At 39.7% G+C, this 22,469-nt stretch overlaps 1 protein-coding gene across 4 annotated transcripts in view; it reads left to right on the top strand.

The window, feature by feature from the left end:
- The window catches only part of NSUN3 (NOP2/Sun RNA methyltransferase 3), a 29,449-nt gene extending 8,663 nt beyond the window's left edge, over window positions 1–20,786 (top strand). For 2 of the 4 annotated variants that reach the window (XM_048870100.2, XM_048870127.2), the window contains exons 3-8: window positions 1,178–1,521; window positions 1,803–1,850; window positions 2,807–2,961; window positions 3,605–3,726; window positions 18,807–18,895; window positions 19,432–20,786. In XM_048870100.2, the coding sequence (XP_048726057.2) occupies window positions 1,178–1,521; window positions 1,803–1,850; window positions 2,807–2,961; window positions 3,605–3,726; window positions 18,807–18,895; window positions 19,432–19,631 (958 nt within the window). In that variant the 3' untranslated portion in view covers window positions 19,632–20,786. Of the gene's footprint in view, window positions 1–1,177; window positions 1,522–1,802; window positions 1,851–2,806; window positions 2,962–3,604; window positions 3,727–18,806; window positions 19,091–19,431 lie in introns of those variants that run through there. The other 2 variants (XM_075118116.1, XM_048870118.2) reach the window with 2 other exon arrangements.
- Window positions 20,787–22,469: the final 1,683 nt, after the last annotated feature.

Genomic DNA, 22,469 nt, shown 5'->3' with positions numbered 1-22,469 from the left:
ATAATTAGAATATAGTTCTCATTAGATAGTTTTCTAGTACCATGTGGACAGGGCCAAGCCACGATGGGATAGTGCTGCAAAATATTTTAGTGTAAGTCAGAGCTGCTTATCAGATGCTTTTTGTCTCTGTCCTCATTGGCTAGTCACATTGTTAAACCACATCCTTCCGAATTGTTTCCTAACAGTTTTCAAAGAAGATTGGGGAGCCTAATATATAAACAGATTTGCATTTGATTTATTTGGTAACTTTCCCTAGTATTAAAAGACCATCTGTAATATTTATTTTTTTGTTTTGTTTGCGTGTTTATTTTCAGAAAACTTCAAAGAAGATTATAATGGATGTTGGATGAAGTGTGTTTATTGTAGTGCCCATTTGATCTGCTCTTGGAGTCACTTTTTAGTTTTATGGATTCAGCTAGTCAGTATCAGTCAGATCAGTCCATTGTTTGACTTACGTCTCCCAAAATGTAAATGCTAACAAAGCCCTGTTGGTTTTATTTTTTTCAAAGAATGCAAAAAGGATTCCAAATCAGCAAACACTGTTATCCTTTTCAGTGAAAACCAAATGCATTAAACTCCCCTCCCTCCCCCAGCCCCCGATTTCAGACATGAAAATTTCCTTATTTGCAGAGACCATTTACTATGTGACAAGTTTTAGTATGGAGCAAAATACCTTTTATTTCTGAGAGCCACAGTATTATACATTGGTTATTAAAGAATACATGAAGGGTTGATTTAAAAAAGCAAGGTGAAAGATTAATTGGGAGCAGCATTAGGGTTTTTTGTTTCTGTCTTTTTTACAAATGAGTTCACAGCTTCTCTATGTTTGTACACTCCTGAGTTCCTGTTTATAACAATAATGGAGGTAAACCAAGTATCCCTATTTATCCTTTCTCTTGACATGAGAACAAAGGGATATTTCATGAAATTGAAAAGTAACACATTTAAAACTATAGAAGGAAATTCTTCATTACATAATTCATAATTAACCTGTGGAAACAGGCTCAAACCACCGGAACACACTTAAAATACCATAACTGTGGGCGAGCACAAAACCTAGCTGTGGTGTTTGCTCTAATTCCCTGAGATGAAGGGCTTGCTACGTTATGGAAACTTAACTGTAACCTGCCACTTATTAAATATAACTCTGCTTTGTTTTTCCTTTTTAAACCTCCAGGGAGGTGCTCACATCACCATTGTGCTGGCAATATGCTGTTCTGCTTAATAAATTCAGCTTTTCCTCTGAACTGAAGAACAACTTGCGTTTGAAGGGATATCGTAGTCTCTTTCAGGAAACCTTACCCTATCTCCCAGGATCATTAAAATGTTACATCAGTAGAACTCCTGGAAGATTCCCTGCACAAAAACACCAGATTGGTAAACTCAAGGAATATTATCTGCTGAATGCTGCTTCACTTCTGCCGGTGCTGGCATTGGAAATAAAGGATGGGGAAAGGATTTTGGATATGTGTGCTGCTCCAGGCGGTAAATCAATAGCTATGCTGCAGTGTGCCTGGCCAGGTAATGTATTTTATTGTTGTGCCAATTAAAATACAGAAATCAGGTTCCAGGAGCAGTTATCAAAGTTATTAGAAGGCATGTTTGTGTATGTTGTGAGATTAAAATTTAGTTTAAAAGGGACGCTGTACTCAGTAGATTCAGATTGTTGAAATCAGAATATTGTGAAGTCAGTTTGTCCTAGTATTAGTAAGGACAAAAACTTGGACATGTGACTATGTAAATGGGCTTCATATTAATGCAGATTGAAAAACCAAGTGGTGCTGCTTTTTCTTCCTGTCTAGAATGTACTCTGTGTATCGTGTACTGCTGCCAAGCATGTTCCTGTAACTGTAAGTTAATCAGAGTTCTTAGTGCAGGAAAACAAGCTTTTTCCAAGTGTCAAATATTTTTACATCTTTGTGATAATACGGTATGTTAATTGCACAGGGTTGGCTGGACAAGAACATAAAGCAATCTCAGGGTGTGTAGATGGTGCATAAAAGGGATGGGCCCAAGTTCATTTAGCAGAGTGAGAATCTTTGGAGGAGGGAGTACTTGTGCCGGGGGTTGTTCTACACCTTAGCTGTAAGGTGGTCAGATTGTTGGCAAAAGTAATTAATAAGCTTTAGGAGGACGATTTCAACCGAAAGAGAGTGCGTGTTATGGTATACATAGGTCATATCCACAGCCTGCTATGGTTCTTGTGGTGTCATGAGGGACTAAAGGCAAGGAAAATGAATGGGAGTATTGAGTATCTAAGGGCAAGAGCAGGAGGAAAATGAGATTCTGTTGCTTGGAGCAATGCCTGTATACAGCAAGGTTTAATCTAAATGGGTAATTGTCATGGCTATAGGACTAGAAATAAAAAAAGCAACTGTGTTTATGTCAGTATAAGTAGGTGACCAGCCTCTGGTAGGTGAGGAATTGAAATGCTTTGTTTGGGAACATAAGATGAGGACCAAGCTTGTGATGAATTAAAAAATGACATGTATCCTCCTCATAGCAGTAGAAAGATCTCAGAAAAATACTCATACCACTGCTCTTTGAATATGGGTTACCGTTTTAAGTTTGTTTTACTGTGAAAGTTTTCCACTCTGTAGGTATTTATTACTAAATATTTATGGATCACCTTTTAGGAGCATGTTGAAAGTTTATAAAAATCCGTCAGTGTGGTAGAATGTGCAGTAATATAAGCACACACGTTATAATCTCTGACAATCCCAGGGAAATACTGAAACATCCGTAATTGTAACTTCTAATATGGATAAAAATTTAAGAGCACTGATTCTAGTTAATTTATGTTTAGGTCATCTTCGCTGCAATGAGTATGATAGTCTGAGATCAAGGTGGCTGAAGCAGACACTAGAATCCTTCATCCCAGAGCCCCTGATGAATTTAATTACTCTCTCTGAACTGGATGGGAGACAGATGGGAGATCTCTATCCTGAATTGTACGACAAGGTAGAACCATTATGTATTGACAGGCTGATGGAATTAAAATGATACTTTTATTGTTCTGTTCCTTCCTTTCCTACTGTAACCTGTAATCTGTAGCTGTTTGACCATGTCCCGTGAAATGCTCATGAAGGGAAGATGAAACTTTTTATTTTAATGTTAAAACTTATTCTCCATTTGATGGTCCTTCTGATTTGTCTGGGAGGAGTCTACTGAGTTGACCAGATGTTTTCTGCATACCTTAAACTTTGAACTGTTGAGACTTCGTGCATGTGTGTTTGAGCATACGTTACATGGTGTTGCTTATTGACTCATCACATTGAATTATGAATAGTGCACAGCAGTTAGTACTCTGTAACATTTAAATAGGTGAATAAGCAAGGGAGATCAAGGGTGGGAGCTATTCAGGTGATAATTATAATAATGTTCATGGTGCAGTAAATAGGGTGTGGTTGGTCTCAGAAATGCACAAAAACAGTAAAATGTTTTAAACTGGTTGTTTCTTCACGCTTCTAAAATGCAAAAAATGATGCTGTAAATTTTCTACAGAAATTATATTCCAATACTTTCGAATAGGATGCATTGCACAGATAGTTAACTTCTTTACAGGTAATACTTTTGTTCATTCTTTTACTCATTGGCTGTACAGGTACTGCTGGATGCTCCGTGTTCAAATGACAGAAGTTGGTTATTCTCTTCTGATATTCAGCAAGCTACACTTAGACTCATCCAAAGGAAGGAGTTGTCTGCTCTACAGGTTCAGCTATTAAGGTGAGAAGTGGAAAGAAAAGCTGTTAAAGAAGCTTTCTTGTGATTAAATTAAATAATATTGTGGCAAGATTCGGTATGTGTAACAACCAAATCCAAGTTTCATGTACAGTACTCCTCCTACTCTGTAAGTGCAGAATGTGCTACAGTCTGTAATATTGTTAAATTTTAAAATTCAATAAGAGTTAATGTAGAATCATTTAAATGTAGAACTGCAATACAAACACCAGGGTCCAAATTATCAACTGACGTACAGTCCGTGCCATTCTATTGACTTCATTAAGAGTGCATCTTCATTTAATACTTGCCTCATTTGCAGAATGATTCAAAACACCCTGCTATGATACAGAAACAAACACAGAGGGAGCACCTAAAAAGTTCATTGTGGCTTTAGAGGTATTTTTGATTCTGGCCGTATTCCCCGTTTTAAGCAGAGGTTTAAGTATGGTTTATAATTGTTTTTAAAAACCATTTTATAATGCCTGCTTACCCGGCAAGAATCCATGTCCACTTTCAGTGAAGTGGTCTGAATCCATGTCCAATCGTGGAAATTCTGATCAGGCATTTTTCTCTGTTACTTTTCAGCAGAATTATCACTTGAAGTTCACTTTTAGGCTAATTTGATGACAAACATGCCAGTCAGTGATGGTTACCACTAGAGTTGTCACACTAGATCTCTGATTGTTCTGCCTCTCTGTTTGTGTTATTTGGACTGTTTCCAGGAGGAGCATAAGGGCCCAGTGTTGTCCACACTTACATACACGAACTCAGTAGGTTTACCCATGTGAGCGCATGTGTTTGTAGGCTTGAACCATAAGTTTTTAGCTTGTCTGCTGCTGCTGTGGAATTGTTATAGCTTTGCAGGGTTTGAGGCACATGCCTATAAATAAGAGGTTAAACAGCAATACAAATTGTAGTGTTTATGTAAAAATTTGCAATTTAATCGAAATCAGGCTTGCTATACATTTTACTTGAAAAGGAATTTCATTCCTCTACAAGGTTATATAGGCCAGCAGTATAGAAAACTTAAGCCCTTTCTTTATCCAGAGCATGAGAAACAGCAATGCAAGCTTCTCCACAATACCTGTGATACATGGGGTAGAGAGTAGCTCCCTTTGATGGACACCTAGCCGGCCAGTTAGCTGTAAAATCCCTCTTGGTCTGTTCTCTGCTTGCTTTACTTGTAAAGGGTTAACAAGCCCACAGGTTATAGAAAAGTAGTGGGCACCTGACCAAAAGAGCCAATGGGAAGGTAGAACTTTTTAAAATTGGGAAAGAAACTTTCCCTTTTCTGTTCTCTGGGCTTCAGGGACATGGAGCAGTAATGCTGTAAGCAGCTTTAAGCCAGTTATGATTATAGATCAGAGGTGGGCAAACTACGGCCCGCGGGTCACATGTGGCCCGCGGGACCATCCTGCCTGGCCCCTGAACTCCTGGCCTGGGAGGCTTGCCCCCAGCCCCTCCCCCACCGTCCCCCTTCCCCTGCAGCCATGCCGCCCTGCAGTGCAATGCTCTGGGCAGGGGGGCTGCCGAGCCCAGCCTGACCGATACTCTGTGCTGCATGGCGCGGCTGCCTGTCCTGGTGCTCCAGGCAGCGTGGCAAGGGGGCAGGGAGCAGCACGGGGGGGTTGGATAGAGGGCAGGGGGTGGTCAGGGGCGTGGATAGGGGTCGGGGCACTCAGAGGGTGGGGAACGGGAGTTGAATGGGGGCAGGGGTCCCGGGGAGGCAGTCAAGAAGGAGAGGAGGGGTTGGATGGGGCGGCGGGGGGCCGTCAGGGGACAGGGAGTGGAGGGTGTGTATGGGGCAGGGGTCCAGGAGGGGGCAGTCAGGAAGGAGGGGGGGGTTGAATGGGGTGGTGGGGGGCAGTTAAGGCGGGGAGTCCGGGGGCTGTCAGGGGGCGAGAAGCGTGGGGGTCGGGTAGGGGGCAGGGGCTGGGCCATGCCTGTCTGTTTGGGGAGGCACAGCCTCCCCTAACCAGCCCTCCATACAATTTCAGAAACCCGATGTGGCCCACAGGCCAAAAAGTTTGCCTGCCCCTGTTATAGATTATCAATTTATACCTGGAACCTACTTAGCTGGAGCCGCCGATATGTAAGAAAATTAGGAAATGTCTAAAAAGATGCGATTAGGGTTATTTCTTATTGGCTTGTGGATTCCTCTGTGCTAACCCCAGATGCTTTTGTTTGGTTGTAACCTTTAAACTGAACCCCCAAGAAAGCTATTTTGGGTGCTTGACTTTTGGAATTGCTCTTTTAAAATCTAGCAAAAGCCTAAGTTCCAGATGTATTTTCTTTCTTTCTGTTTTTAATAAAATTCACCCTTTTTAGGAACAGGATTGGATTTTTGGTGTCCTAAGAGATTTGTGCATATGCTGTTTGATTAGCTGGTGGTAACAGCTAATTTCCTTTGTTGTCTTTCTCAGCTCTTCCCCGGAGGTGTGTGTGTGTGTGTGTGAAAGGGCTTGAAGGTACCCCACAGGGAGGAATTCCCAAATGCTCCTTCCTGAGTCCAAGGGATTTTTTTGCATTTGGGTGGTGACAGCGTTTACCAAGCCCAGGCCAGAGAAAAGCTGTAACCTTGGGAGTTTAATACAAGCCCGGAGTGGCAAGTGTTAATTTTTAGAATCCTTGCGGGCCCCCACTTTCTGCACTCGGAGTGACAGAGTGGGGATTCAGCCTTGACAATACCTTTCAGATTTGGTTTGACTATATTTTGTTGAAAAAGGAATAGTCCTGAAAGTTTATTATTTTAGCAGCAATTTAGTTTTTGCCTCCAGCCACATGAAAATTAATATTTTTTCCTATTGGTTTACTATTAATACAACTGTTGTCCTTGTATATGTGTGTTAGAAAATAATTTTTAAAAGATTAAACGAACAATTAAATAATGCAATACAGTATAATAAAATGAACATGTTTTGGAGCTGGGTTAAAGAAGAATTATTTTTCTTTCCAAAAAATAGTTTCTGCAGCTGTGTATTGTTTTATAGCTATTGATCAAACACTAAACTTTTAAATGCGCACAATGATTCACTTCAGAAGTATCCAGCTATCAAGGCAAATTGAGAGAGGAATAAAGTAACGTTTTTTTTTTTTAAAGAGTGTTTTTTTATGGAAGGCTCCATAGGAACAGTGTAAGATACTTTTGCATGACTTCCAGAGAAAAAAGGCCTTCCAGAAACCTATGATTGATAACCGAAATATGAGTGTCTTATTGCAGTAATGCATCATGTCACCCATTTCCTTTGAAGAAATCAATCACATTTGAAACACTGACCTCCTTCGGTTTTCTCTTTTCAATATTTGACATGTAAAATCTAATTTGTGAACTTCTAGCAAAAGGAAGCATACATCATTCACTGAAATTTTCCAAATTTGTATAAATCATTCTGGATTATAATCCTGATGTAGAAAACTCTTGACAGCAGGAACCTGGTTTTTAAAAGCAAGCCAAAAAAGTGCCTGTCACCCCCAATTATATTGAATACAGTTATCCCTAAATCCAGAAGAGAAAAACATCACATCTGCTGAATGTGCAGTGAACTAGCCTCAAACAGTAGCAGCAACAAACATTTGGATTTGTGAGGACAATATATTTTTGATCTGTAACTTCCAGTAGAAAAATATTAATATATCTTTCCTTCCAATGGGCTCAATCAGACTGTAAATTCAACAACATATGCACTGTAATTTTTCACTTGTCTGGATTTTGGAATTTAGAGAGTAAATCATTTTTATTAGGCTCCTGTTGTCAGGGGCATGTCAAGGATTAAGAGCCTAATTCAGCAAGGTAGTTAAGCGTGTGCATAGTCTCAGTGAGTTCAGTAAATGGTTTAATAATGTTTTGGATTTCTATAGTATCTTTTATCTCAGGATGCTTTACAAACACTAATGAATTCTCACAACACCCCATCAAGAAAAAGGATGAAACAGTGTCAGGGAGAAGCTAAGTGACTTGTGCAAGGAGGGTCAGCAATTCAGTGGTAGCAATAATAAGAGAATACTGGTCTACTCATTGTCAATTACTTGTTCTGACAGCTTGTGTGTGACTAAGATTGTGGAACTGAGTTCAAATCCTGTCTCGATAGAGACTTTTCCATTGATCTTGAGCAAGTTGTTTAAAGTGTCTGCCTCAGTTTTCCGAATTGTAAAACAGGGATAAATACCTACCTGCTTCAGAGATTTTATTAGGATTAATTAGTTCTATGTAAAGGCTGAGCATTTACATTGTTTAGTGGTAATTATGAACTATAGAAGGAAAGAGAATAATAATAAAATGGATGAAATGCAAATGAAATAAATTAATACTGTGAGATCAAATTTGGCCCAAAATTTGTGATTTTTTTTTAAATCAACTTTCAAATTAAGGTATAGAAATGCAGAGCCAAACAATTGTAACTCCTACTTGTAGTAACAACTTGTAATGACCATACAATTATGATTACTGTATAGTAGTGTTTGCAGGCCCAGATGAGAGAACTGATTTTTAAAGGCAAATATGATTTCCCCCCCCCCCAACCCCTTTTTGCTTTATGATGTCATTGCACAGCAGAGCTAAGGTTGTTTGGGCCAAAATTAATTGGTAATCCTTTTAAAAATGTAGCCAATGATCAGGATTTCAGTGCATTTTAACTATATTGGAAGTTTGAAGAGTCTGTCTTATTCAGATTGTTCGAAAAATGTTTTGACAGAGAATGCTAAATTTCTTAAAGGTCTTATTTTAATTTTAAGTCACTCATTGATTTATTTGTAAACTTCTGGAAAATTCATCTTGTACTCAGGATAAGAGCTGAAATTTTGGAGAGGACACGCTGTATTCTTTGTATGTAATGAAGTGTTTGAATTGCAGTACAGTATTCAACCTTAACTCTGGAACTGTGACAGGTACTCCATAATATGTATTTTTAGTATTACTGTTATGCAACGGAAGTGCAGTATTGTGTATGTGCCTGTGTGTATATATAACTTCAATGTTAGTAGGAATGTTGGTAATCATATGGTATTTTAAATGGTTTCGGTTAGCCTCTCTTTTTGGAAGCCAGGAGGTTACCAAAACCACTTATACTTCTTGTTTCTGTAAGTTTGCATACACATGCTTTCACTTAAAAGAGTGAATTCAGAAAAATAGGGAATTAATAGCATTAGGTAAATGCAGGTACAAATAGGTAAATGCTGCACAAGCTTCCTCACAAAGCTTCTGGTCTGTGTTACTCTTGCTGCTTCAGTCTTAGGCTTCTCCTGAGCAGAGATTGCTAAATAATGGCTTAGAGATCTACACAAATGGGTGGACTAGGATGAGTTCATCATTTGCCCATGTGCCATAAGATAGGATTTTCAGCACCGTTCTCCAGGTGAATCTCTAGTACGGTAACCTAATATACCACCTAACCTGCACTGTCCCCTTGAGTCCAGCCTTTTGAAAATGTTCTTTCCTCTGAAAGAGAATGAGCTGACTACTGCTTTTCAAAACACAGCTATTATATGTTTATCTGCTTTCTCCAGCAGTTGAAAAATAGTGATGTGGTCTCACTGAAGAATTTATTCATTTTTAATGAAAAAGGGCATTTAATATGTAGTAAATGTTGTACATTACCAGATATATTTCCCCCCTCAAAATTTCTAGGTTATTTGCACGTTTCCATTGAGGTGGTGAATTTTCTTAACAAGATTGGAAATAAACTACAGTGCTGCTTTCCACTCATTGTCATTTTTTATCGTGCTTTCTGTTCAGACAGAGGAGAGATGGATTTTCTGTCTCTATGTGAATAGGTAAAATACTTTATTTTACTAGAGCAGCATCCAGTAATGCAGAAAAGGTTGACTGTTTTAATTTCTGATCTTTTTTTCTGGGAGTTATAACTCACTCATTTAATTGCATTGGGCAGTACAAGGTACACAGATCACTAAACCCGGTCCTAACTAAGGTGAGTATTTCATCTGATGCTTTATTTAAACTTAAGAGAAAAACTGGGTTTTTTTCACTTTCACATTTTTTGTAAGCCTCTTGTTTTTTAAAAAAAGTCTTGCTATTTGTTGCTGCCTTCTAGTGTTTTGTACAGAGATTGAACTCTTCTTTCATATGTTGCTAAAGAGGGTCACACGATTTCTCTGATTACATGTACAGTAGAACTTCAGAATTACAAACACCTTGGGAATGGAGGCTCTTCGTAACTCTAAAATATTGATAACTCTGAACAAAACATGGTTCTTTCCAAAGTTTACAACTGACCATTCACTTAATACAGGTTTGAAACTTTACCACGCAAAAGAAAAATGCTGCTTTTAACCATCTTAATTTAAATGAAACAAGCACAGAAATATGCTTGTCAAATATTTTTTTAAACTTTCCCTTTATTTTTTTAGTAGTTTGTTTTACACAGTACTGTACTGTATTTGCTCTTTTTTTTTTTTTTGTCTCTGCTGCTGCCTGATTATGTACTTCTGGTTCCATTTTAGGTGTGTGATTGACCAGTCAGTTTGTAGCTCTGGTGTTCATTAACTCTGCGGTTCTACTGTATCCATTTCACACCAGCCTTTCCTTACAGTTAGTTGTCCCTCTTTGATCAGATGATGGCTATGGTCCTCATGCAGTAAACCACTTAAGCATGTCCTTAATTTTAAGCAAATGAGTAGTCCTCTTGAAGTCATCTTTCACTCAGTTAACCAGATAAGGTCTTATCTCCAGTGGGGATTTGCTCTTATTTTAGCCATCAGCGAACTGTCATCAGTGTATCTGCACCAGCACAAACCCCAGTGTAGCCAGGGTAAAACTACTATAAGTGACAATTAACAGCAGTGAATTTACTCCAGAAAATAAATATATTTCACAAGGTCTGTATCTCAGTGGTTTGAGTAGCTCAAGAGAGTAGCAGTTGGATACAGGGCTCTTCACCTTTAGCCCTTCCATTCAAGTCCAGCTGAAGTCAGGAGTGACATCAAAGCTACAGTATTACTGTCTAAAGGCCGTTCAGTGATGTATTTAAATAGGAATTGGTTAATTTCCTAATGAACAAGTGTGTGTTTGTCACAAAAATATCATAATTGGCATTAATTTGGCACTACTGTTAGTCTCAGCAGAGAGGCCAAGAACTGAACGCATCTGGAGGGTGAACAAAATGTATGGGGTACATCTACACAGCAATTAAAAGCTTGGGAACCCTCCCACCTTGCGGGGTTCTAGAGCCTGGGCTCCAGCTCAAGTCTGAATATCTACACCACAGTTAAACAGCCCCTGAGCTTGAGCCCCAGGAGCCTGAGTCAGCCGGCACGTGCCAGCCGCGGGGTTTTAATTGCTGTGTTGATATACCCAGGGGTGTCAGCGGTGGTGTTTCAGTGCATGGATAGAGCACGTGGGCAGGATTGTACCGTGGAGTTTTCAGTCTCCTGTGGTGTCAGTTTGCTGCTTTTCACTTGTCCTAAGTTTAGTAGAAAAAGAGAAAAGAATGGAAGGTTAGCATCTTTGTTTTTCAGTATGAAAAGACTGAAAAATCTAGTTTATCCTTATAAACTGTAAGTTTCACTGTACTTGAAAACTGACTGCATAGCTAAGTGGATACATATGAATTTTTCTTATAGAAAATCCTGACTTTGATCATTATAGAGAGGGATTTTCAAAAGCCCCTATGTGACTTAGAAGCATAAATATGAGTGTCTTATTGCAGTAATGCATCATGTCACCCATTTCCTTTAGAGCTGTGGACCCTGGAAGCCCAGGGTCCCCGAGCAAGCTGGCAGGAAATCAGACAAGTTTGTGACAGAGCCCTGCATGTGTTTCATTGGAATTTTGTTGAAACTGAACATTTTGTGTTTGACACATTGGCATTTTCTGAGGAAAATCTGTTTGTCAGAAAATTCCTGACCAGCTCTAACTCCCTTTGGGGCTTTTTAATATCCCACCTGTAGTGCTGCCTGGAATAATTAGGGCTGCAGGATGAAGTCCCTAGGAGATTTTGTGAGTCTTTTGTTCTCCCTTCCCTTGTTGAGGAAGTGCTGCTTGGGCTGTAAACGAACATGGTGTTTTTTAATTAGGGAACTAAGTTGTTGGCATAAAAAAGAACATTCATTCAGCTCAGGCATTTGAAAGTTTGCAAGAGAAGAAGCCATTTCCATTACGATTACATGACTAGAGTATTTAAGTTTTGTGACTGCGGCATATGTGGAATGCCTCCTGCTGGTAGGGGCTGTCTTGCTAAAAATAGCACTGCCACTTGTGATGATGGCAGCATGGAAACCCAGAGTGGGAACTTGCAAACCAGGTGTGACATTTAATATGGAAATAAAATATCTGAATGTTACACAGCTGATTGTTACAATTCTGATGGTTAAACCGGCATGCGAGCAAGAAGGAAACAGGTAGTCGGCCTCTATTACAGGGCTTCTGTATTTCTGGTGTTATAAATGACATACAGTAGCTCTCTGTTAGCAAGAGGATCATCTCCAGGCTTGCCTCAGAATAATAGGGGCCTGTTGTCTTTCAAAGTGTTCAGGCTGCTGGGGAAAACAAAACAGGTGAGATTTTCCTTTTTAAAAAAAATTACTTGATATAACTTCTTTTTTTATCTTAATTATTGTTTGGAACAGCATTGTCTCTGTATGGCAGCAAAGCTCACTGTAATGAGGAGAGAGGAAAGCATCATGCTTGGGACACAGAGAGAATACTTGTACTGATGTCACGCCATCCCCATGCCTTGCTGTCATCACAATATATTGTGAATTAGGTATTGTAGACACACGGAATTTCCCTGGCCTTGACAGCTTGATTTTGGAAAAACTATGGGATATAACTGACATGACTCTAGGGAGGACTGGGCTCAGTTCGATTTTTAAAGAAATGGGGGAGGGGAATGCGTGGTCTGATTCATCTCAAATGAGAAGGGGCGTGGATGAATTAAATGTGACTTCAGATTCTTTGCTGCATGAATGGTTTAGAAGCGATTCCTTGCTTTTTTTTTTCCCCGATCAAAACCAGAAAAATCAATTTTCTGCTTAGTGACCAAAAGATGGCACTGTTGAAATGTTAGATTTTTTGTAACTTGCCCTGAAACCCATATAATCTTTCTTTTAACACTGAAAATGGTTAAATTAGTGATATTAATACTGACCCTTCCAAAAAGATGTAGAACATATAATCATGCACAGAAAGAGCCATCTGGGGACGTGGGATTGGTAATACGAAATATTATATTGTTTTGATATCCACTTATATGTCTGTTTTATAAAAGGCTGGGTTTGTAATGCCATTTTTTAAAAAAAGGGATAAAATGGCAACCTATCACATTGTTTAATTTACTTTTAGTGTGAAATGCCCACCTTTTGGCATTAGATAACGCCAAAGTTTTTGTGACATTTAAGTATTAGAGTCATTGAACGCATGTCTCTACAACTCTACAACTGGGAGGAGAGGTAGATACGCTGGAGGGGAGGGATAGGATACAGAAGGACCTAGACAAATTGGAGGATTGGGCCAAAAGAAATCTGATGAGGTTCAATAAGGATAAGTGCAGGGTCCTGCACTTAGGACGGAAGAACCCAATGCACAGCTACAGACTAGGGACCGAATGGCTAGGCAGCAGTTCTGCGGAAAAGGACCTAGGGCTGACAGTGGACGAGAAGCTGGATATGAGTCAGCAGTGTGCCCTTGTTGCCAAGAAGGCCAATGGCATTTTGGGATGTATAAGTAGGGGCATAGCGAGCAGATCGAGGGACGTGATCGTTCCCCTCTATTCGACATTGGTGAGGCCTCATCTGGAGTACTGTGTCCAGTTTTGGGCCCCACACTTCAAGAAGGATGTGGATAAATTGGAGAGAGTCCAGCGAAGGGCAACAAAAATGATTAGGGGTCTGGAACACATGAGTTATGAGGAGAGGCTGAGGGAGCTGGGATTGTTTAGCCTGCAGAAGAGAAGAATGAGGGGGGATTTGATAGCTGCTTTCAACTACCTGAAAGGGGGTTCCAAAGAGGATGGCTCTAGACTGTTCTCAATGGTAGCAGATGACAGAACGAGGAGTAATGGTCTCAAGTTGCAGTGGGGGAGGTTTAGATTGGATATTAGGAAAAACTTTTTCACTAAGAGGGTGGTGAAACACTGGAATGCGTTACCTAGGGAGGTGGTAGAATCTCCTTCCTTAGAGGTTTTTAAGGTCAGGCTTGACAAAGCCCTGGCTGGGATGATTTAACTGGGATTTGGTCCTGCTTCAAGCAGGGGGTTGGACTAGATGACCTTCTGGGGTCCCTTCCAACCCTTATATTCTATGATTCTATGATTCTAACAGATCTTTTTATTTTTTGAGATACTGAAGTAATCTTATTGCTCTGTTTTTCTTTATTTCTAATTTAATTTTTAAGTGTCAGTTTCCTCTCCTGTTACATTTAATGTGAATCTTGAGACTTCGACCAAAGAAAACATTAAGTATGTGTTAGAATACGATGTAGTTTTTCAAAATCACATCCATCAACCCTGCACTGGCAGGGGGTCAGATTAGATGACCTTAATAGGTCTTTTCCACCTCTGGCTGCTGTAATTCAATATGCATGTTAGTAAATCTGTCTCGAAAGAGATATTCAGTAAAAAATGAGTGACAATGAATTCTTTGTAAATGCATAATTTCTACCATAGAGGAATTTACACTCCTCTTAATTGCATGAGAGTTGTACCTGGGTTTGCTAAACATCCATCTGAAAAATGGTATACAGCTATGCCCTGACTATTACATATGTCTGTCTTGGAAATATTGTAATTTATTTATCCAGCAATGTTGATATCACTATTTAAGCCATGCATAGTGTGGGCAAGCATCACACAAACTTCCACAGACATATCTGCCAGTCTCCCTCAAATCTAATTTGCCATGTCCCAGTCCTTTAGTGATTGAAAACATGATTAAATGGTTGTGAGTATTTGATATCACAGTGGGTCCCATAAATTGTACTATTCCGATATCTTGTAAAGTAACATATGACACCCAAGGAAGGATTTATTTTTGCCTCTAAACATTTTATTTTCTTCCTCAGTGCCTCTCTTCCCTTCCTTCTCGGCTTGTTCTCCTCCTGTTATAAAACCTAATGGCATCTTTTGCAGCTTCTCTTCCTATACACCTACAGATGTGCATTATTCACCTGAAAGTGGTAGCTACCTGGAAGAGGATATCTCTGAGTAGGCCTGGAAATTGTGAATGAAGCGTGTTAAAGGATAAAATTGAGCCTCAGCAACTTACCATGCTACTTTCTTTAGCATCCTAAATATAGGTACATTTCCATGCTCAATGGCTTGTTAGCCTCTGAAGCCCCAAAAAGCTGGCTCTTCCGAAGTAGTGTAATTATTTTAGGCACCTACTTGGCAAACTAGGAAGCTGCCTTTGCAGGCTGCTGTGCAGGTCATCTTTTGATAGCAGTGATTTGTTAGTAGGCATTTAAATGTTAGTGCTATTAACAGTTTCTCTTGTCTATAGAACAAAAATGGAGATATTACGTGCAACAAAAGTACTACAGAGTCTCCTGTTAACAATTGCCCGTCCTTGTTAATAAGCAGTCACAGGTGTCTTTCTTACGACTTTTTAAACAAATAGTCTTACAGGAATGTATATTGGATTACTTTAAAGTTTAGGTCAAAATAAGGCTTAAAGTAGCAGTTGCTCCTGTACTGAACTAGGGCTTCAATATAAAGAAGTAAAGCTTCAATTCCAAGCCATTTCAATTATGTGCAAATTTATACTACTTTTAATCTGGTATGGTGAATACATGAACTTGGATTTAAATTTTTGAAAACACAATTAGTGTAACTAGTTTTATATTTTAATAGTTAAGTTTTTACTAAAGGTTGACTTATGATGTTTTAAGAAATATAATTAAAGGAAACTGCATTGCTGGGAGCAAATATGATCGCAGTCTGATTGTTTTAAAGCAATGTACTTTAATTTCATTTTCACCAAAGTATTTTTAGGGCCCTCCAGACATTGCTTCCATTTTAATCATACATTTTTAGAAATAAGTAGTAGATGTATAAGTGAACTATGCTATTACGTCTGTAGATTTGGAGCCCGTTTCTTAAAGGTGCAGAGCACCTCATGACAGGTGACAAGTGCCTTATCTTTTTTTATTTTTATTTTTGATCAGCCATTGATTGTATCAGTAGATGAGGGCACTGAGCATCTGACAGGACTTGATTTTTAGTGACTGAGTTCTCTGTGAGCAGTGCTACCTCCTCTCAAAATACTGTGCTGTAGTGTCAGACATTAGCCTGAATTCTGAAGAGAGACTTTACCACAAAGTCTTTTGGATTAGAAGACAGTCCTACCAACTGAGCCTTAACTAACTCCTTTCAGAAAGATAAATTGCAAATGCTAGAATGAAAACAAAGCAGAACAGGCAGCCAACAGAGGCACTAAAGCACCTGGTCTAACTTGTCCTTAAGCAGGAAAGAATATTACTTAATTTACAGCACTCCCCTCAACGTGCTTGTTTGTGGAGTCAAATGTGTGTTGCTGGCTACCTGCCCTGCTTTCCAGTGAGCTGTGCTCCACTCGTCCAGGTGCACTCTGGTGGCTTGGCTGGCCTAAACATTGCCCCATTTCTTTTACAGACAATAGGATGGTGAGAGAATGGAGACAGATGCAGAGAGAAGAGGAGGGTGAAGAGGCAAATGGGTGGGGTGAGAGAGAAAGGACAGAGAAGTCGCAGTGTGTTTGGCGCCAGCACGGGCACTTCACGTCCCTATTTTCCTGCTAAGAATGATGTGCAGAAATGGCAGGTTTGCTAGCACTGCATTAGATTAAACTACAGGAAGCCATGTGTTCGTTCTGGCAACAAATCTAAATAGGATTTGTGGGAGGAAGGGAGTGAATATTGCACTCTGAACAGAAAGGAGGGTTGGCAGGAATACTCAGCAACACCCACTCACTTGGGAAGCTGAACAGAACTTTACTGTAATAACAATCACTGAAAGAGTTGCTCTCTCTGGTGCCTCCTTCGCTTCCTTGAGCAGGGCTTTCCTTTCCTTGCAGAGCTCCTCTAACCCTTGACTTATCCTGAACCTGGTTTGGATTGGGCTTCTCTTTACTGAGGTTTCACCAATAAAGGGGGAAATTCCCCCAATCAAGTTGAAAGCCCGTTCTTTTCTTCAAGGTCCGGTTTCCTTTCTCCACCTGTTCTCATTCTGAAGTGGCATTACTTTTCTGCCAAGTGGGAGCTGCCCTGAACAGCTCCCCCCATTGGTCTAGGGTGAAATTATACCTCTCATTTTAACTTCCTCTTCAAACAAAGCATCTAGCTGAATAGTGTTTTAAGTATGCTCCTAGGATATAAATATCATTATGTTTTGTATGAAAAGCCAGGAAACCAAAATATGACTTTATTCTTCCATGACACTACAAGAGCAGTATTTTAAAAGAGAAATGGTTGAAACCCTTTTTCCCCACGTTGTTATAACTGTTTCTTAGAGACATCATACATCGCTTACTCCCACTTTTTCAAAATATCTTCTGCGGATTAAATATATATTCTAATACGACCTATCCCATCAGATCTCAAAAGTGAAGCACGGTCTGGTTAAGCCTGTTTTGCGGGAGATCCCTGGAAGGAACTCCATGGTGTTACACAGGATTAGGTGGTGGCGGCGGCGGCGGCAGTGTTCTTCCTACTGGATCACGACTGAGTCAGTAGGCCAGCGTGGTCCTAGAAAGTGCTGCCTCTGCAGGTGCAGTCTTCCAGAGGAGCTATAAAACTGCGTCCTGACCACTCAGATGCATTAATATTTGCATAGCCCTCTGGAAATGTTGAGGACTTTGTTCCACGTTGACTAATTGCATTCAGCTGCCTTTTCAAATGAGAAGGGTATGCTTCAGTAAACTTGCGTTTAGTATTGCCAACTACTGAAGTGGGCACTTTTCACCCAGAGGTGGCCATATTCCAGTAGTGACTGAAGTGATCTGTTTACATATCCGTTTCTAAATCATTCTTAGGATCCTTTCGGGTGAAAATTGCTAGAAGAGAGATGGTTTTAGGACAACAGCTTTACCAACAAAAGTCACTCTCTTAAACATTTAAGGATGCTAGGTATGAAGAATGCTACAGGATTGGAAAAAATAGGTTGTATTGTAGCATGGCTTTTTTCCCCTTGCTCCCATAACATTTACTCTGTGGTAGTTGAATGTGCCTCAGAGATCTCCTTTCAGCGTTTTAAGAAATTATTGTGTTGTATTTTCCTCCCCCTTAATAAGATGTCTGCTTTAATTGAAAGCAAACAGGGTCCCTGTTTCTTTTTCTTGTGTTTGGAGGTTGAAGAAAAATAACAGATGCCATTTGTAACATTGAGATTGTATGTAATTGCTATGGTTTTATTTTTGTCAATAGAGCGATTGTGCATTTTAACGTTTAGCTTTCATGCAATTAGAGACATTTGATTAGACAAAGCATTTGCTGATTAAGGACCCAATCCTGCAGCTGTTAAATACATGGAAAAGCTTCTGGATCAGCCCCAAAATATGTTACTAAACAGAGTTATTGACCCATCATAGGGAGATTGTAAGATGATACAGTAGTAGGGTACCTTTCAAGTAAAGCAGGAAGTCTGATTTGCAGAAATGCATGCCAAACTGCAAGCCTAATAATTCTGTGCTGTTACTCCAGTTACATGTTCATTTTGGTGTCTGCATGTGCAAATGGCCAGCTAGGTATTTAGCTGGCCATTTGTATGTTCTGTCACCCAGTTTGTATGCACAATCACAACACTTGCAGTTGTGCATGCCCATTAGAAAATCAGGTCCAAAGAGTACTGGTTAAGCGTTGGTAAGATGATCATTCTGAAGTACGCTTGGAATCATATATTAAAATGCTACTTGTAAATTATTATATGCCTTTAAGAATATCATAGGGTACTTTGAAAATACACACTTAAATGAGAGAGCAGAACATAACACAGGTAATTACCTGATTATCAATGAAATGCTCAGTTATGACAATTTGATGAAGGTTTATTTCCTGTAGGTGTGGTGTTTTGGGGTTTTTTTTGGTGGTCCCCTACTCCCCCATTTGGTTATGTTTAATAACTCTGAGAGATCTAAATTTGGGTTTTTTTGGTTACTTACAGGTCTGCCATTAAAGCCTTGTGTCCTGGAGGATCTGTGGTCTATTCTACGTGCACTCTCTCGAAGGCAGAAAACAGTGACGTAATCAGTCATATCCTAAACTCCTGCAGTAATGTTCTGCCTGTAGATATAAGTGAACTGGCCAATGTCATTTCCGATGAGTTCACTCTGGTTGCTGGTGTCCAGCCACATGAACTTTTAGTGCTTCCAGCAAGGGGGAAAGCATGGGGGCCTATGTATGTAGCTAAATTAAAAAAAACGTAGTCTAGGTGGCATTTGTAAGCCATATTGACAAATTCTTATTTATTTTTAATACACTGTACTCATGCATCTGAGCCAAATATTTGTCCAAGTAGCCTGGATTTAGAGTTGTGAACTGGTATACCAGACGCTGTCAAACGATCATTAAATTTGAGGTTTAATTTGTGACTAGGACAATATCCAGTATGGCCCAAGCCTGCAGTTATATCTGCTTGCACAAACCTCTGGCATCTGGACCCATGTGGAGCCCATTAATGTATAAGTCTACAGAAGCAAATGTATTCCAGATCACGAAGCTTCCATAATATCTTATTTATATATTGTTTCATCTTGAATATTCCAAAAGGACTTAACCTTCTATATAACGACATGGCAGAAATGCATCTGCTTTTGGGGTGAAGGGCAGCAGCCAACTCACACAGACCTTGCTGTACGGTGAAGAAGAGAGGAAATTTTGGCTGGAGGCCATCAGACACAACATTCCCTATCCTCACAAAGTAATGCCTGAGGATCTTCGGTGCCTGCCTGAGGTGGACAGGACCTTCGCCATGGTCTCATGTGACTGACCTGCACAAAATAAACCTGCACAGAACTTAACTACTCTTTCACAAGAGGATGCAGAGTTCTTTCACCTCTGCTGGCTTTGAAGTGGTCCCAGGGAGTCAGTATGTCAAACCTGATGCTCTTGCATTCCTGCTAATGAAAAAAGAAACACAAGTTGTTTTGTTTAAAAAAAAAAAAAAAAAATCCTAGAATACTTTCATAATGAAAATTTGCTGACAGGAAGACAGATATACAATGTAAGGATTTAGTCTACAGAGACATTTTGTACATCAGGGAAGCAGTCGAAGTACAATGCACACATTTTATATTGTTTTCTATAAAGGAAACTTTAACCTTTTGCCTTTTGCTTATGAATAACTGTTTCAGGGGTCAGAGAACCCTGAAGAAAGGAAAAATTATCCCCAGTGTTTTCTTGCACTAGAATATGATGGAGAGTAAACAAGGGTAAACTGGATCTCTTGGGGCATGAAGGAAGCAGATGAGGGTGTCACATGTTACACTCCATAGGACAGGATGAGAGACCCTGGTCCAGTAGATGCTTATTCCTAGATTCCAAGGCCAGAAGGGGCCATTGTGCTCATCTAGTCTGACCTCCTGTATAACACAGGCCATAGAACTTCCCCAAGATAATTCCTAGAGCATAACTTTTTGAACAGCATCCAATCCTGATTTAAAATTGGTCAGTGATTGTCATAAATATAAAGGGAAGGGTAAACACCTTTAAAATCCCTCCTGGCCAGAGGAAAAATCCTCTCACCTGTAAAGGGTTAAGAAGCTAAAGGTAACCTTGCTGGCACCTGACCAAAATGACCAATGAGGAGACGAGATACTTTCAAAAGCTGGGAGGAGGGAGAAAAACAAAGTGTTTGGGTCTGTCTGTGTGATGCTTTTGCCGGAGACAGAACAGGAATTGGAGTCTTAGAACTTAGTAAGTAATCTAGCTAGGTATGTGTTAGATTATGATTTCTTTAAATGGCTGAGAAAATAGCTGTGCTGAATAGAATGAATATTCCTATCTGTGTGTCTGTTTTGTAACTTAAGGTTTTGCCTAGAGGGATTCTCTGTGTTTTGAATCTAATTACCCTGTAAGGTATCTACCATCCTGATTTTACAGAGGTGATTCCTTTACTTCTATTAAAAGTCGTCTTGTAAGAAAACTGAATGCTTTTTCATTGGTCTTAAGATCCAAGGGTTTGGGTCCGTGGACACTTATGCAAATTGGTGAGGATTTTTACCAAACCTTCCCCAGGAAGTGGGGTGCAAGGGTTGGGAGGATTTTGGGGGGAAAGACGTGTCCAAACTCCGTTTGTTTTTTTTTCAGGAACCCAGATAAAGTTTGGTGGTGGCAGTGGAAATCCAAGGGCAAAGGGTAAAATTAATTTGTACCTTGGGGAAGTTTTAACCTAAGCTGGTAAAAGTAAGCTTAGGAGGTTTTCATGCAAGTCCCCGCATCTGTACCCTAGCGTTCAGAGTGGGGAAGGAACCTTGACAGTGATGGAGACTCCACAATGACCCTTGGTAAATTTTTCCAATGACTAATTACTCTCTGTTAAAAATGTGCAGCTTATTTCCAGTCTGAATTTGGCTACCTTCAACTTCCAGTCATTGGATCATTTGATACCTTTCTCTGCTAGATTGGAGAGCCCATTATTAAATATTTGTTTCCCAGGTAGATACTTCCAGACTGTAATCAAATCACCCTTTAACCTTTAGGTTGAGCTGCTTGAGTCTATTACTATAAGGCATGTTTTCTAATCCTTTAATTATTCTCATGGATCTTCTTGAACTCTATCCAATTTTATCGATAACCTTCTGGGCACCAGAACTGGACACAGTATTCCAGCAGCTGTCACACCAAATATAAGAGGTAAAATAACCTCTCTGCCCTTGCTCGAGAATTTATGCATCCAAGGATCACATTAGCTGTTTTGGCCACAATGTCACATTGGGAGCTCATGATCATTTGATTATCTACCACACTTCCCAAATCTTTTTCAGAGTCACAGCTTGCCAGGATAGAGTCCCCCATGCAGTAAGTATGGCCTGCAGTCTTTGTTCCTAGATGTATACAATTACATTTAGCCATAGTCAAATGCATATGGTTTGCTTGCGCCCAGCTTACAAAGCGATCCAGATCACTCTGAATCAGTCAGCTGTGCTCTTCATTATTTACCATCCCCCCAGGTTTTGTGTCATCTGCAAACTTTATCAGTGATAATTTTATGTTTACTTCCAGGTCATGAATAAATATGTTAAATAGTTTGGGGGAAAAGATCAATAAATATGTGAAATAGTGTAGGGAAAAGAACAGATCCCACTGGAAATACATCTGCTCAATGACAATTCCCATTTTGAGATCTATCCATTAGCCAATTTTAAATCCATTTAATGTGTGCCATGTTAATTTTACATCTCTCTCTCGTTTTTTAATCAGAATGTCATGAGGTACCAAGTCAAACACCTTACCGAAGTCTAAGTGTATTGCATCAACCCTATTACCTTTATCAACCAAACTGGATAACTTTTTTTTATGATATTACAAGTTAGTTTGTCAGGATCTATTTTCCATAAATCCATGTTGATTTGCATTAATTATATTACCGTTATCAAGTCTTGTATCAGCACATTCTTGGCACATTGTGGAATCAAGAGCAGGTAATGTGAGCGTGAAAATGTCTTCGCACTAGGCAGGCATGCATAGGATGCATTGAGCACAGATCTCCAGCACGCTAGTGCCAATTACTAGTCAGCACAGTCTACAAGAATGACCTCCAGCAAGACAGCAAACAAGCACGGAACAAGAAGAGTCAGTGATCAAACACATCATTGCCTCCACCCCC

This window comes from Caretta caretta, chromosome 1, assembly GCF_965140235.1.
Source record: "Caretta caretta isolate rCarCar2 chromosome 1, rCarCar1.hap1, whole genome shotgun sequence".
In the NCBI taxonomy this organism is placed as follows: Eukaryota; Metazoa; Chordata; order Testudines; family Cheloniidae; genus Caretta; species Caretta caretta.
The sequence above is the reverse complement of the archived record's forward strand: the minus strand, read 5'-3'. Positions and strand labels throughout refer to the sequence as shown.